The sequence below is a fragment of the Lepidothrix coronata genome, unplaced genomic scaffold (assembly GCF_001604755.1).
Source record: "Lepidothrix coronata isolate B3197 unplaced genomic scaffold, Lepidothrix_coronata-1.0 Scaffold11, whole genome shotgun sequence".
Classification (NCBI taxonomy): domain Eukaryota; kingdom Metazoa; phylum Chordata; class Aves; order Passeriformes; family Pipridae; genus Lepidothrix; species Lepidothrix coronata.
In genome coordinates, this window is record NW_016690191.1 from 645,205 (window position 1) to 658,294 (window position 13,090).

Below are 13,090 nucleotides of genomic sequence, written 5' to 3' on the forward strand. Positions count from 1 at the left end.
AAAATTGAGCTTCTGTTTCAAGTCAGATTTTCCCCTGATGTGCCTCATCCTGCCCAGAGACAAAAATAGAGGAAGTGAGAAAACAGACCTTTATTACCAACTGCAGTCCCCACTGCCCAGCAACCAGCTCCGCGCTCCATGTCAGCCCTGCATAAAGAGAAAATAATAAAACCCAACAGCCCACACTACCCACAAAATAAAATATACACAGCATCAGCCTTTATGCAGCTCAGGCACCACGTGTCTGCAAGCTGAGCAGAGCAGAGCTGCAATCCTTGTCCTAGACACTGTCTAACCTCTGCTCCAGCTCTGAATGCACTTCAGGAGGTGGCCACAGTCATGTCAGTAGGTAAGCTGGGTCTCCTCTCCTGCTGTTCCAGGATTCCTCAGTGTTTATCTATACATAGTGGACCACTTGTAATTTATTTTTTTTCCTTGCTGGAAAAGAAAAGAAGAGCCAGTGGATATGATGGTGAGGATGATGCAACAGTCACACCAGGGTTAAGCTGTGTGCAGTTGTGGTGGGGAACAGGAAGAGGACTGCAGGCTGCTGTTGGCATTGCCAACCCGTAATTACTCCTTAACCAAATCATGGCTACACCCTGTTCCGTACAACACTTGGGATTTCCAGACTGAAACACATCTCACTCAGGCTGTGTTTCTATCCCTCCTGATGTCTGTAGGGAGGCTTCGAGGGTCCCAAGTCCACAGGGACTTGCTTATGCAAACCTGGTATTTAACAAATGGTTTGGCTGAGCCAAGGTAAACAGGCAATGGGGACACCATGGAAGGCAAAGGAGCAGTTTGAGCTGAGGGAGCACATTATGCCCTCACGTTATTTTATGAGGAACACATCGGCCCTGAGGGAAAAGTGAGAGGAGACAAATCTCAAGTCATTATATAAAAGAGACCTATGTGTATCTCCCCAGCCCACCAGAGACACCTTCTCCCCATCCATGGACTTTAGCAAGGAAGGGCAAAACCCCTTGAACTGTCTCCCATCCCTTCTTATCTCCTATTTCTCTCTGCCCCGCAACAGCCCAGGGACACGTTCCTGATCCCAGGGCTGCACTGCAGTGTCCGACCCCGCAGTTCCCTGGATGCAGCAGGGCAGCAAGGGAACAAATGCCAGAGCAGCATCATGCCCCTCTCTGCACGTCCCTGGGGACAGACCAGAACCTCCCTGCTGGGCACTCTGTGTGACACTGGAGCCTGGGAGTCTGGGCTCCAGGGAGCACGTTCAACCTCTGGCATATAACCCTGCAATCCGATCTCCATCCTTTCCACGGGGCCATCTCTTTCCACCTCCAGCCCTCCCCAGCCTGGGCACCAGCTTAACCCACCTGCTCTGAGCTGTTAGTTGGTCAAGTGTGCTTCCCTAACATGGGATTTATCTGCAGTTTCTGGGATGCTGAGAGGCTATCCCAACCTGCCTGCCTAGGATAGGCAGGATCAGTGGGACGAAAGCCTTTTGGAGCTGCTGCAACCACAGGCTACAGTCCAGTCAAGCAGTAACCCCCAGGACCGCTCCCAAAGCCGGCAGCGAGAGTCCAGTTAGGAATTTGAAAGGCAGTGAGATCTTCCCACAAACAGGCCAGCCCTTTGGCAGAAGGGGGCAGGAGGGCCAGGGCAGCACACAAACACAAGCTCTCATAAGGCCATAAAGAGCTTCTGTTTCCCGACACTCTGCAAGAGCGGGAAGGCGGAGGCAGGGAAAAGCAGCAGTCCCAGGCCACGTGGCAGGTCAAACCACCGCCCAGTTTGTTGGCATCCTCTAAAGTTTAAATATGCTTTGAGCCAGCAGTGAATCATCCCTGGCAGGTAAGAATGATATTAATTTATGACATGCCAAATGCAAGCAGATCTTTTGGTGTCAGTCCAATGGTTTTAGTCTTATTAACACACGGCGGCGGCTCAGGTTGCAGCTGTGCACATTAAACTCTGGCAAGTGGCATTTTAAACAATGACAAACTTCAGAACAATCACTCCACACATGGAGCCAGGCCAGGCAAAACTGAAGGGTGGCAGAATAAAGGTCAAGGGGGGAACCTGTTTGTCTGGGAGAGGAACAGGTGGCCAGCTTGGGTTGCTGCAGGGTCTTTAAACCGTCTGAAGGACACAGTCATGGATCATTTTAACCCATTAAGCTACTTAAGCCTTCCCTTACACTGGTTTGAACTTCAAGAGAGTATTAAATCTTAAAGAGCTTAGTAATACATCTTGAGGAAAGCTCTCCCCTGTGCTTATGCATCCAGAGTGCACATGCTGCACTGTGGCCCTGCCCGTCGACAGCAAGACCCCTCCAGCAGCTGAACCAGACCCGAGCAGTGAAACACAGAAACCAGAGCAAGTCACACTGGGGCACAGACAACAAGGGGAACACGTTCCCACCACCCCCTGCCACTCAGCAGGCCCGAGGACACTGTGAGGAGCACGGGCCAGAGAGGAAAAATCATCCCCTCCTCAGTTCCTCCCTCACAAGGGACACACAGCGGCTGCCTCGGGTGGTTCCAGGGAACTCAAACCACATCCAGCAAGGAGGGCTGGGACAGAGAGGGACTTCTGAGGGCAGCTCCTTACCTTGACACGTGGGCAGTGCAAAGCCAGTCCCAACCGTTCCTGCCAGCTGTGTTTGCATCAGAAAATATGATGATGGAGACATAAAAGACATTTTCATGGCAGGAAATGTAAATATTCCAAGCCATGTTTCGAAGCTGTGTTTCTCAGTTTGAAAAATATCAAAATAAATGTTTTTTTAAAGTGTCAAAAGCCAGATGTTTTAGAATAAAACAGCAGAATAAGACCTGACATGTAACAATGTTTTCCAGTGCAGTGCTTCCAAACTGATTGTTTTTAGAATTTTTAATTTGCCTCCCCTAGCCCAATCTTATCTTTGTAAGCAGAATTTTAATTTTCCATCCAGGTACTTCCCAAAAGAAATATTTTTTTAGCAAAACATCAGATCTGGTTAAATAAATACAAGGATTTAGCTACACAGGAGATCTGATCCAGAACAGAGCAGGGTGTAAATACATAAAGAAATAGTTATCTCAGATTTAAATAGCAGGTGTGTGGATGTGCTTATTCCCAAATGAAATTAAAGGAATTAAATTCTTTCATAACAAGGCACTTTTATTCTGGAATAGGAGCATCCACATATGAAATTAATCAAGAATAGCTAAAGCCACAGGAAGGTCTCAGGCTACTGACTCTAAGTGAAAACAGTAAATTCATTCTGCCTCTTGCAGTTTCTTGCTACATAACACACCAGATCCCCCTGGATAAATGCTCCTGTAAGGAAAAGACTAGTCCCAGCATGTCTGTGAGCACCTCATGATAATACTTCAATGAGATGGACTGGAATCAATATTTTTCATCTTGGCAGCTTGGGGCCAGAGAGCAGGAGCTGGGCAGGGACAGCCACCGACACGGGAAGGGGGGCTGGAGCAGCACTGGCTTGGAAAGACATTTCTAGCCAGTAGGTATCAGTTCCTGCATCATTTGAGCTTCCTGGAGGAAGGAGGGAAAAAGGAGATAATTAGAGGTTTTCAATTCAAACCTCCCAAATATCTTTCTTGGGATCAAACATAGGTTTGGCCACAGTTTAGGTCGAGCTACTGGAGAAATCTGAGCCCCCCTGTTTCATAAGGGAGGCTTTAGTGCCAGGATTACATAGTGCTAGATCAAAAACCTGATACAAAGTACTGATTTATTATAAATGAATTCATTACTTTAGGTGAGATCTCCTCAGTTCATCTGCAGCCAGAACAGAACACATATTTGTGAGGTGGAGAACTGCACAGAAATGGGATTAGGTGGTTTTGTCACATGCAGCACAGACCTGTGTCACTGTGCAGGTTACAAACTGCTTTAATATTGGTGACAATGGGACCACATCAGGGGTTTGTACTGACCAGAAAGGGGAACATCATTTTCTGGTCACCAGTGAGGACTGAGAGGGCAAAGAAGGGCTGTTATTTGCAACTATGGAGGCAGAGGAACAGGAGAGGCATTACACTGTGAGAGTAATGAGTGCCTCAGCAGAACTATAAAATCAATCTCAATTCTACAAAGAGGCAAGATACAAATAACTCCCTATCGTGGCAGCTACTCAGTCTTTATAGAAACAAAAATATAGAACAGTAAGGTGTGAATATACAGAATAATTAATCCTGGTACTTTTAGACATGGGGTTCTATTGCCTGGCCAACTCCCTGCTTTTCATCCTACTTCAAAAGGAACACTTACCTGCAATTTAGATAGGAGACCTTGCCAGCCCTGTTCCAAGCCAGGCTTTCTGAAGAAAGTTAAAGCTGTTTTTCTTGGTAATTCTTCTCTTCATGTATCATCCACATTGATTTGGCTTTTTGCAAAATGAAACCAGAGAGCCAACAGAAGCAAGGCAAAGGCAGCCAAATCCAGGTCCCTGCTCAGACTGCTCTGAAACTCCAGTGCCAGAGAAGCAATCACAGTTATCACAAACTGACCCGAGAATATTCAGCCTGATTCCTCTAATTGCTTAGACAATAAAAATCAATGGTTACAACTCTGTAGTATAAAGGAAACCTAATAAGATTGATGTAATAGCTACAAGTGCAGAATTTTGGGATCCAGCAGCAGAACAAAAGCAGAATGGGGCATATTTGATACCACCATGGGTTAATATTTACCTGTAGAAGAAACACCGGTGATCTTTTTAAACCTTTTTTTCATGAGATCCAGGCAATGTCATCAGCATCTTCAGGCTGTATCTGCATTTTATGATGAATTATGTGCTCTTTCTCAAACAAAATGTTAATGTTCCAGTGGACCCTACCTGCACAAAAGGGGATTTAACAATGCATTTTTTGCTTTCTTAATATAACGGTTCGATTTGCTGTTACAAGAGTGCACTTAGAGAACATTCATAGTGCAACAACCAATAATCAAACCAGCACTGCATTTTTCATTACAAGAAAGCTTTCTCAACTGATCTGAAGAAAACAATTTAGACATAACTTGGTGAGGTTCACAGGTGACAACAGAACACCCTCACAGCACCGGCCCACAGTGTATTTAGCAACAGGACAGGCACCCCTGAGTGACAGCTTTCTCTGGCAGAGAGAGCCAGTCAATATTTACATTCCTCATGAACATACAAAAGAGCATCAGGGTACTTGAGAAATTAGCCCTTGATTGCCACTTGGAAGGCATCATCAGAAAGTCAAATCACTTCAGCACCTCCAGCAACAGAATCCTTTCGTTCCTGAGGCAAGGAACGAGTCCCAGATGTGTCAAGGTCTTTCCCTGGGAGCTGGAGGGCACAACGGGTGCTGGAAAAGCCTGATATGAGGGTTTTATTACTTAAAATGTGAAAACATAAAGAAAGGATTTGGTCAACTCTTGGTCTTTCTTGCTGAAGTAGCAGACACAATTCTGATAGTCCTGAGCCAGCTCCAGGGAATACCAGGAGGATTCTTCAGTGCAGAACACTCTGCTGGACCATTCAGTGACTGCTGAAGTTGGGGGACACGGATGCAGAGGTTCAATTCTGCTCTCAAGTTCCCAAAATGTCACCACATAGAACAGCCCTAAATCTCGGCTTGGAAGTCACAAAACATCCAGTGCCTTTCCAAGGGAGATCTCAGCTCCTCTCATTTCCTGCATACAATAGCATTATTCAGCCACTGAAGTTTCCACTTAGCTTGCATTTATGCCAAGTACTTTTAATTGCAAAGGAAAAGGATGTTAAGCTCTCCCATTTCTTTCTTTCTAATTCATAAGGGACACAGCAGTGGTTGGTAAAAGTTAGAGATTAAGGGTTGTTCTCCGCCCATCTCACTCATTAAGGGACTCACATCCTCCTCCTGCTGTGGGCAAACTGAGGTTACCTCCATCACAAGGGGAGGCCAACTCACACTGGCACTTGTAAAATACTAAAAAGGCAAGTCAATGTAAAGTAACTACAAACCAGGCATCAGGGAAGTCTGAATGGCACCTAAACCCTGCAAGGTTTACAACTGATGTGTCATCTTGACCAACACAGGTCCCATTCCATGATGGATTTGCAAGTACTCACCCAGTACCATAACTCAAACAGCATCCAGCTCAAAGAACTCATCGTGGAGAGCAGCAGCTTTGACTGAAGCAAAGTGCTGCAGAGCAAGGAGAGAAATAACTGGAGAAACAGATGCTTAATTTCTACTTATTTTTGGCAGCCTTGTTCCTATGATATCTGTTAGATGAGGGAGAAAAGCTGCTGAATGCTGCTTAGTACGTAATCCATGAACCACAGCCACATCTCTGGACTATCAGGGTGGCAATACAGTCCTACTGAAGCTTATTTTAATTTCAGTCAATCCGTAGAAGGGTCTGAAGTAACGTTTCCATATGGCTTTTGTTCCCATTATGCAAGATCTGATGAGCTACATTGTCTGAGACAAAGGGATTAAGTGAAATGAAGTGTTTTGGGCTTGGCACTGTTTTAAGTGTCATCACCCCACCTCTTCAGCCTTGGGACAAGAGACTTATTAGCTAATTACTATGTAAATGAACCAAAATGTAAATTAAACGTTACATTCTAACATAGCTTAATAGCCCCAGGAGCAAGAATTTAGTTAACTTCAATGGACTGTAATTCTATCCAAAAATATAGTTTATTAACAGGCACATACAATAAATCGCACCACTAACTTTAAATAAACCATCTAGCAAGCTCACCTTCACACTGAGTGACATTTGGTTAATACAGAGCAAGAAAGCAGCTCACATATGCTTCCCACAGACACAGAACGAGCTCAGTTGCAAACCAAGTTCGTTATAATCCAAAAAAAAAGGGCACATAAAAGCAAAAGCAATGAAGACTTCACATGAGCGTTGCCATTTCTTTCCACCAGACCTTTGGTCTCTTACAAAATAGGTCTGTAATACAAAAAGTAATAAAAACCTCTGGATTCAATTTACTCAGCCTCTCCCATCACAAGTTAACTATAACATTTTGCAACAACATGAGTAGTATTAAGAGGGAGGTGAGAGGCAAAGTTAGTTATGTCTTGGAATTATCCATGTCCAGCAGCAGCCCTGGGCTCCGGTGTCGCTGTCCCAGTTTTTGCAAGAAATGCAAAGATGGTAAAACATTCTTCTCTCTCATCAATTAAAGGTGATCCATCCTCCACTGACATCAAGGCAAAAGTTCTTCTGTTATCAGTGGTACTCTGGTCATCCTCTCTGGGGAAAGGGGTGTCACTCTCGAGTCTCCAGCTCGGCCGTGCTGTCAGTAAAACCTGACACGCTGCTGCCACCCGGGTGTTAGCACAGTCCTGTCCTCCCTCCAGGCCAGAAAAAGGGATTCAGCAGAATTTGATCTGGAAGAATTGAAGCCAACTTGGCAATGAACAGCTCTGCTCTGCTCAGAGCAACATCTCAACCTCACCAGGTAAATAGAAGGGTTGTAATAAACTTCGGTAGGAGCCCAAGAGAAGCATCAGGTCCAAACAGAAAAATACACATTTCTTGGTATTAGACCTTGTTCTTCACACAGGAAAGGACACTTGTATTCCTGATCCTCTGGGGGATCAACAGGCAGGTTCCCAAGAACAGTGCTCCAAACCTAACAGTGTCAGAACCACTCCAGCAGAATTTTTAAACAAAGTCAGAGATTCCTCCACTTCCTTCGTGCCAGAACAACAAATTACCTCTGTATAGGGCTCCCATTTTATGAACATGGTGCCTGTTATCACAACCTAAGCAAAAATTATGCCTGTGCTCCCTAATTATAATAGGAATTAATCTTTACGCAGAAAAATTCTGTAACAATATCAATGGGCTAAAGACTTATTTTATCTCATTTCTCTCCTGCACCTCTTTGTAATGCCTAGAAAAAAAACAAACCAGAAACTTTTCCTGCTCCCACCCTAAGTGAAGAGTTAAGATCGACTTTTATGACACAAAAAGTCTTTTAAAAAATGCTCATTTTTTAAAACTGCTGAAACCAGATTTTTTGTAGTACAAGGGAAAATTTATTTTGGTGGGAACTAACCTGACAAACAAGAGCAAGCAATCAAAAATTACCTAGGAAAAAATACCATTAAAGAGAAGTGACACCACTCAGCAACAAGCTCCCTCTCCCCTCTGCAATTTGCATAGCTGGCTCTCATGTTTGCTGGTTATGAAATACTCTTCCAGTAGAACTACAACTTTAGAAAAATTTGGACAAGTGAGAATGGAGTTATTTTAATCTAGAACAATATCAACCAAAGATACAGATGAATACAAACACTGTTTGTACCAAAAAAACATCAGAGAAACACGAATTTAAGCTGGATTTTCAGTCTATATATTGGCTTTCCTCTTCCTTGTTTTATAAAAATAGGGTATGACATTTCAGCTTCAATTGCATGTTTAAGTCATTTATTCATTGAACATTCCATTCTTGAAATATCTTTTAAAATGTTAGTTAAGATTCATCCTGCTCATAGAATGGGCTAAATTTCTTCTGAACTGCACTTGTAGAAAATAATAAAGAGACTGATATGGACTCAATAAGAAATAATTAGGTTATGGGAAGAAGAAAGAAAATAATAAATAAATAATGATAATAGCAATAATAATAAAATCAAGGTCCACTCTTCCTATCTGACTCCTGATAAAACAAACACTAATGCCTTTTGGGTGATCACGAGATTTAACTCCAAAACAATATTTACAGACTGAATTGTGATATAAACTGTGATTTAAAGTCTGTAACTTGCTATAAAAACTTCCAAGATAACATCTCCTTCATAGACAGAGAAAGCCACAGCAAAAATAATACTGAAAATTCCCGATCAAGAGTATTGTATCAAAATTAATACTTGTAACACTACCATAGTTCTCCTATCACCTGTTTAAGACAAGTGGATTCTGTCCTGCACTTGCACATTTGTGACACAGGTATATTTGTACCTGGGCAATCTCCATCTCAGCTCTGTGGTACTGCAGGAAAAGGAAAAAGCTGAGGATGGATTTTTTGCTGCCTCAGCAGTGAACCCTGTGGGGTGGGCAGGTCTGTTGGGAGACCCACATCCGAACACAGTCAGAAACCCAAGAGCACCAAGGCTGCTTGGACATGGCTCTCGCCTCTGCTGCAAAGCAGATTTAATAAATGGGATTTATTTTAGAAAGTTTCACAATTCTTAAACAGTAGATGATACTTGCATTCCTGAAGGATTAAGTTCTACATTTCTTAATGCTAATTCAACTCTCTAAAACCAACCCAATAAAACCAGCAAAGATTTTACAAGTAACATGCACAACCTAAAAATTCCACCCTCAAAACTGCCTTTTTGGTACACTTTTAAGCTCTTAAGATGCTCTATTTATTGAAGAGATGCCAGGAAGCCTGCAGAGGGAACAAATGCTTCTTTGGCAAAAGGAAAACATTTTAATGCCTCCTGCCTTCAAAGTACGCACACCTCACCACAACATATGCTAATACCCTACCAAATAAGTCTCTTTATCTTGCCATTTTTATAACAAACTGTTTCATTCATATCTATTTCAGCTTGTAACTACCTACTGCACAGAGTAGCACACTGTGCTAAATCAACAAGTAGTTTATACCTAAGAAATAGAAGGTAAAAAAAAAAAACGCCCAACACATGATATTAAAAAAATATTATATATTCAAAAACAAGTCAAGAGGGGCTAATTTTCTATAAACCGTTTCAGTATAAAATCAAAATTTTAAGTCATGTAGGCAATTTGGGCCTTTTTCTCCAGCCTTTGTTCTATATTTAAAATGAACAAGATCTAACAAAGAAGGATTCCCACAAATGTGACAGTGAGTGGGAATTTGCACCAAATCTGCCATTCGTACATGAAAACAAGTGTTAGAGCCCTTCTGAGCAGATATCTCTGTATTGTCCCTGTGCATGGAGATACACACCTGCCCCTGGATTTCCAGCCTTCTCCAAGGCACACACTCCACTGACACACTTGGACAAATCAGCCAAATGCTGAATCTAGAAAAAGATATCAAGACCAGCTCTTTGCAGATCAATACTCTGCAGCCGTAAAAATATAATAAATATAAATATTTACTATCATATTACTAGTTTGTTTTTTTTTTTCCAAGGGAAATTGCTACTTAAAAGTCATCTTCTTCCTGAAGAATTTAAAGAAACAAAAGGGGAACTGTTTTTAAAAAATATAAAATTCAAGCACTGAAACTAAAGAAAGCACATCCTCAAACAGGCTGGGGCAAGAGCCCTTAGTGTAGGCACCAGGACCAGCCCTCACTGAAACAGCATCTTCAGTCTCCAGACATATCCTGGTTACTCCAATTAAATCAGTGTGGCATTTAATGATGCTGGAAAGAAAGATCTGCTTTTAGTATGTGGATTTAAATACCACAGATAACTGTCAAAGTCGTGGTACACAACTGGGATAGATCTGCTGGGGGAAATATTAAGACGAGAGGGAGGAAATAAAGCTGAATTCTATGGAAAAGTCACTGGGATCCATCAAAGGTTTCTGTAGGTTTAGAGCTGTACACCTGATTCTGGCTGCAGAGGTGAAGAGGATGGGGATGAGTAACTGAAAACTTATTTGCCATAAACGAAACCTTTTTTTTTTCCCCCGTTGGAGGAATGAAACTGCCCCAAATGATGCAACGGGTCAGCCTGAAGACAGACACATTTGAAAAATACTGGAAATCCTGAAGTCAGAGCTTGTGAATGTGTTTGGTTTGTGTGCTGCCTTGGAGGAGAGAGAGAAGTTAATACTTTTAAAAGCTTGGTATTTACACTTCTGAAAAGTTCCCGCAGCTCATCCAAATTTGATAGGGCAGGACTCAAGTGCCTCGGAGTGTTCCTGACTGGGCACTTCTGCTGCTTTGGCACACGAGCACACACAGGGTATTCCAGTACCAATGGATATGACATCTAATGCAGCTTTACACTGGCAGCACTCCTGAGTGGTTTGAAATGTTTATCAACTCAGTAGGTCAAAAGTCTGCAGACACTGGGTGGAGCAGCAGTATGCCACAAAACTAACAGTTGTCCTCCTAGAAGGGAAAAAAAAAAAACAGGGGAGGGGGGGAACAGTTGTCAGTAAAGGTTAAAAAAGCTCCTGGCTCCATTCCTCACAGACAATGTGCTGGTTTGTGAAATATGGGATCAGCCCATCTCCACCCTCCAGAAAAAGCAGGTTCATTTGCTCTCTCTGAGTGCAGGGAAACACTGCAGGGGTTCTCAAGACCTTCCTGGTTTCTCCTGCACTGGGTTTAAAGCAGCAGCATGTGGTTTGTGTGTCTGGGCAGGGTGTGGCTCGGTGTCACAGCCAGCAGGTTTAACAGCTGACAGGAAAATAGCTGGGCAGCTTCAGCCCTGCTCATGTGGTTCTTAAATTACTGCTTGTAGGCACGAAATAACTGCAGTCCAGTGTCCTCCCTGGGCCCAGATCTTCAGAGAGGACGATGGACAGGCAGTGCTGTCACTCTGTGCCACGTCCCACGGCAGGGATGGCAGTGGGACAGTGTGACATGAGCCTCACAGTGACCCCCCTCCTGCCCCATCCTGGCAGGAACCTACAGATCTGTTTTGGAAATATAAAGACCCGTTTTCCACTAGCCCAGAAATCACACTTCACCCATGGCATCTGTGCTTTTTCAGACACAGAAATCCAGTTCAGCACTTCATTGTCCTTTCCTACAAGAGGACACAAGAAGTGATACAGAAATCCAGCAGAAGTTACTGGCATGGATGTGGCACTTGCTAATCAGGATCCCTACCCTGTGTGTTTTCATGGTCACTTTAAGCTCTTTAGAACAGAAACCCTGTCCTTCACATCTTTCTAAACCAGCTATCACACCTCCACAATTCCACATAATCTTACCATGACAAGAGCACGAGCTACAGAGATAAAGATGACAGGCTGCCCTGTTTAGATATCATTTTCTGTGGATTTGCATCAAATATCAGCTACTTAAGACTGTATTCATTAAGGTATTTTGCAGAACATACTACATTCTTGTCTGAGGGAAGGAATGATAAGTATTTTTTAAACAAGTGAAAACCGTGCAGAAATGTGTATTTTCAATTATTTCATTTTAGAATGTTAATATAGTGTTCTTCCAAAATAGCCTTAAAGCATGATTTTATTGAGTTGTAACTTTAATAACACCAAAGGATGTCTCCTGATATGTCTATCATCTCATACCTGAAAGTTCTACAATGAGCAATGCTCAGCAATTAATTAGAAAATAGTCCAAACTCTCCCATTGTTGGATTATTTTGGGTAATATACAGATTTGTATATTTGGGTAATGATCAGCAAGTAGGTTCCATCATTCCTTAGAAAATAACACTGTTTAATGCTTGAAAGAAATTCTTTATAGCATGATTATAGCATCTTATGCCCCTATGAATATTATGACTGTAACATGGAAGCAATTTATTTCACTCCACATGAAAGGCATTGAGTTTCCACACGTGACTGACGTGTCACAGAGTGGCAAGCTGAAGAACACAAGCTCTGCAATGAGATCTTTCTAAGAGAGATGGCTTCTCCAAAACAGCATTTATGGAGCCTTCTGGCTGCTGCCCAGATCTGGCACACCTAGGTTGCTTTTATTTCATACAGCTGAAGTGCTCACAAACCAGATACTTCTCATGTCACAGAGTCCCAGCGAACCAGGCTGTGATACAGCTGTGTCAAACAGGTACCACCACCCCAAAGCAACAATTAGTCTGTTTGCTTCAAGATCTTCCTGTTGAAAAGCACTTTCTTGCTTTTATGGAAGCTAACTATCACAGCAATGGATTTCAGCAGGATAGGGGCTATGTGGTGTTCTTGTGCCTTATATATACCAACAATCAGAAACATTCCTTTTTAAAGCCCCTTTCTTTCCTGCTCCACACCTTTAGGTGTATGCTTTGTAATTCTCTAACAAGAACTAACATCACATTTGCTTGTTTAACTCCAAGTGACTCAGCTTTAAATCTTTATTACTTTTCAAATAGTAGAAGCTGAAACTTCTCTGATGATGCTTTTCCATGGCAGATTTATTGATATTATGGCTCATGGTAGGCTACAGTATCCCCTCAAACTAATAAGGACTAGGGAAATAATC

General features: G+C 42.7%; 1 protein-coding gene across 5 annotated transcripts in view; it reads right to left on the bottom strand.

Moving 5' to 3' along the window:
* Nucleotides 1-6,616: 6,616 nt before the first annotated feature.
* Nucleotides 6,617-13,090, bottom strand: part of LRRC28 (leucine rich repeat containing 28) — a 50,908-nt gene continuing 44,434 nt past the window's right edge. For all 5 annotated transcript variants that reach the window (XM_017805129.1, XM_017805130.1, XM_017805131.1 and 2 more), the window contains one exon: nt 6,617-11,023. In XM_017805129.1, the coding sequence (XP_017660618.1) occupies nt 10,951-11,023 (73 nt within the window). In that variant the 3' untranslated portion in view covers nt 6,617-10,950. The remainder of the gene's footprint in view (nt 11,024-13,090) is intronic.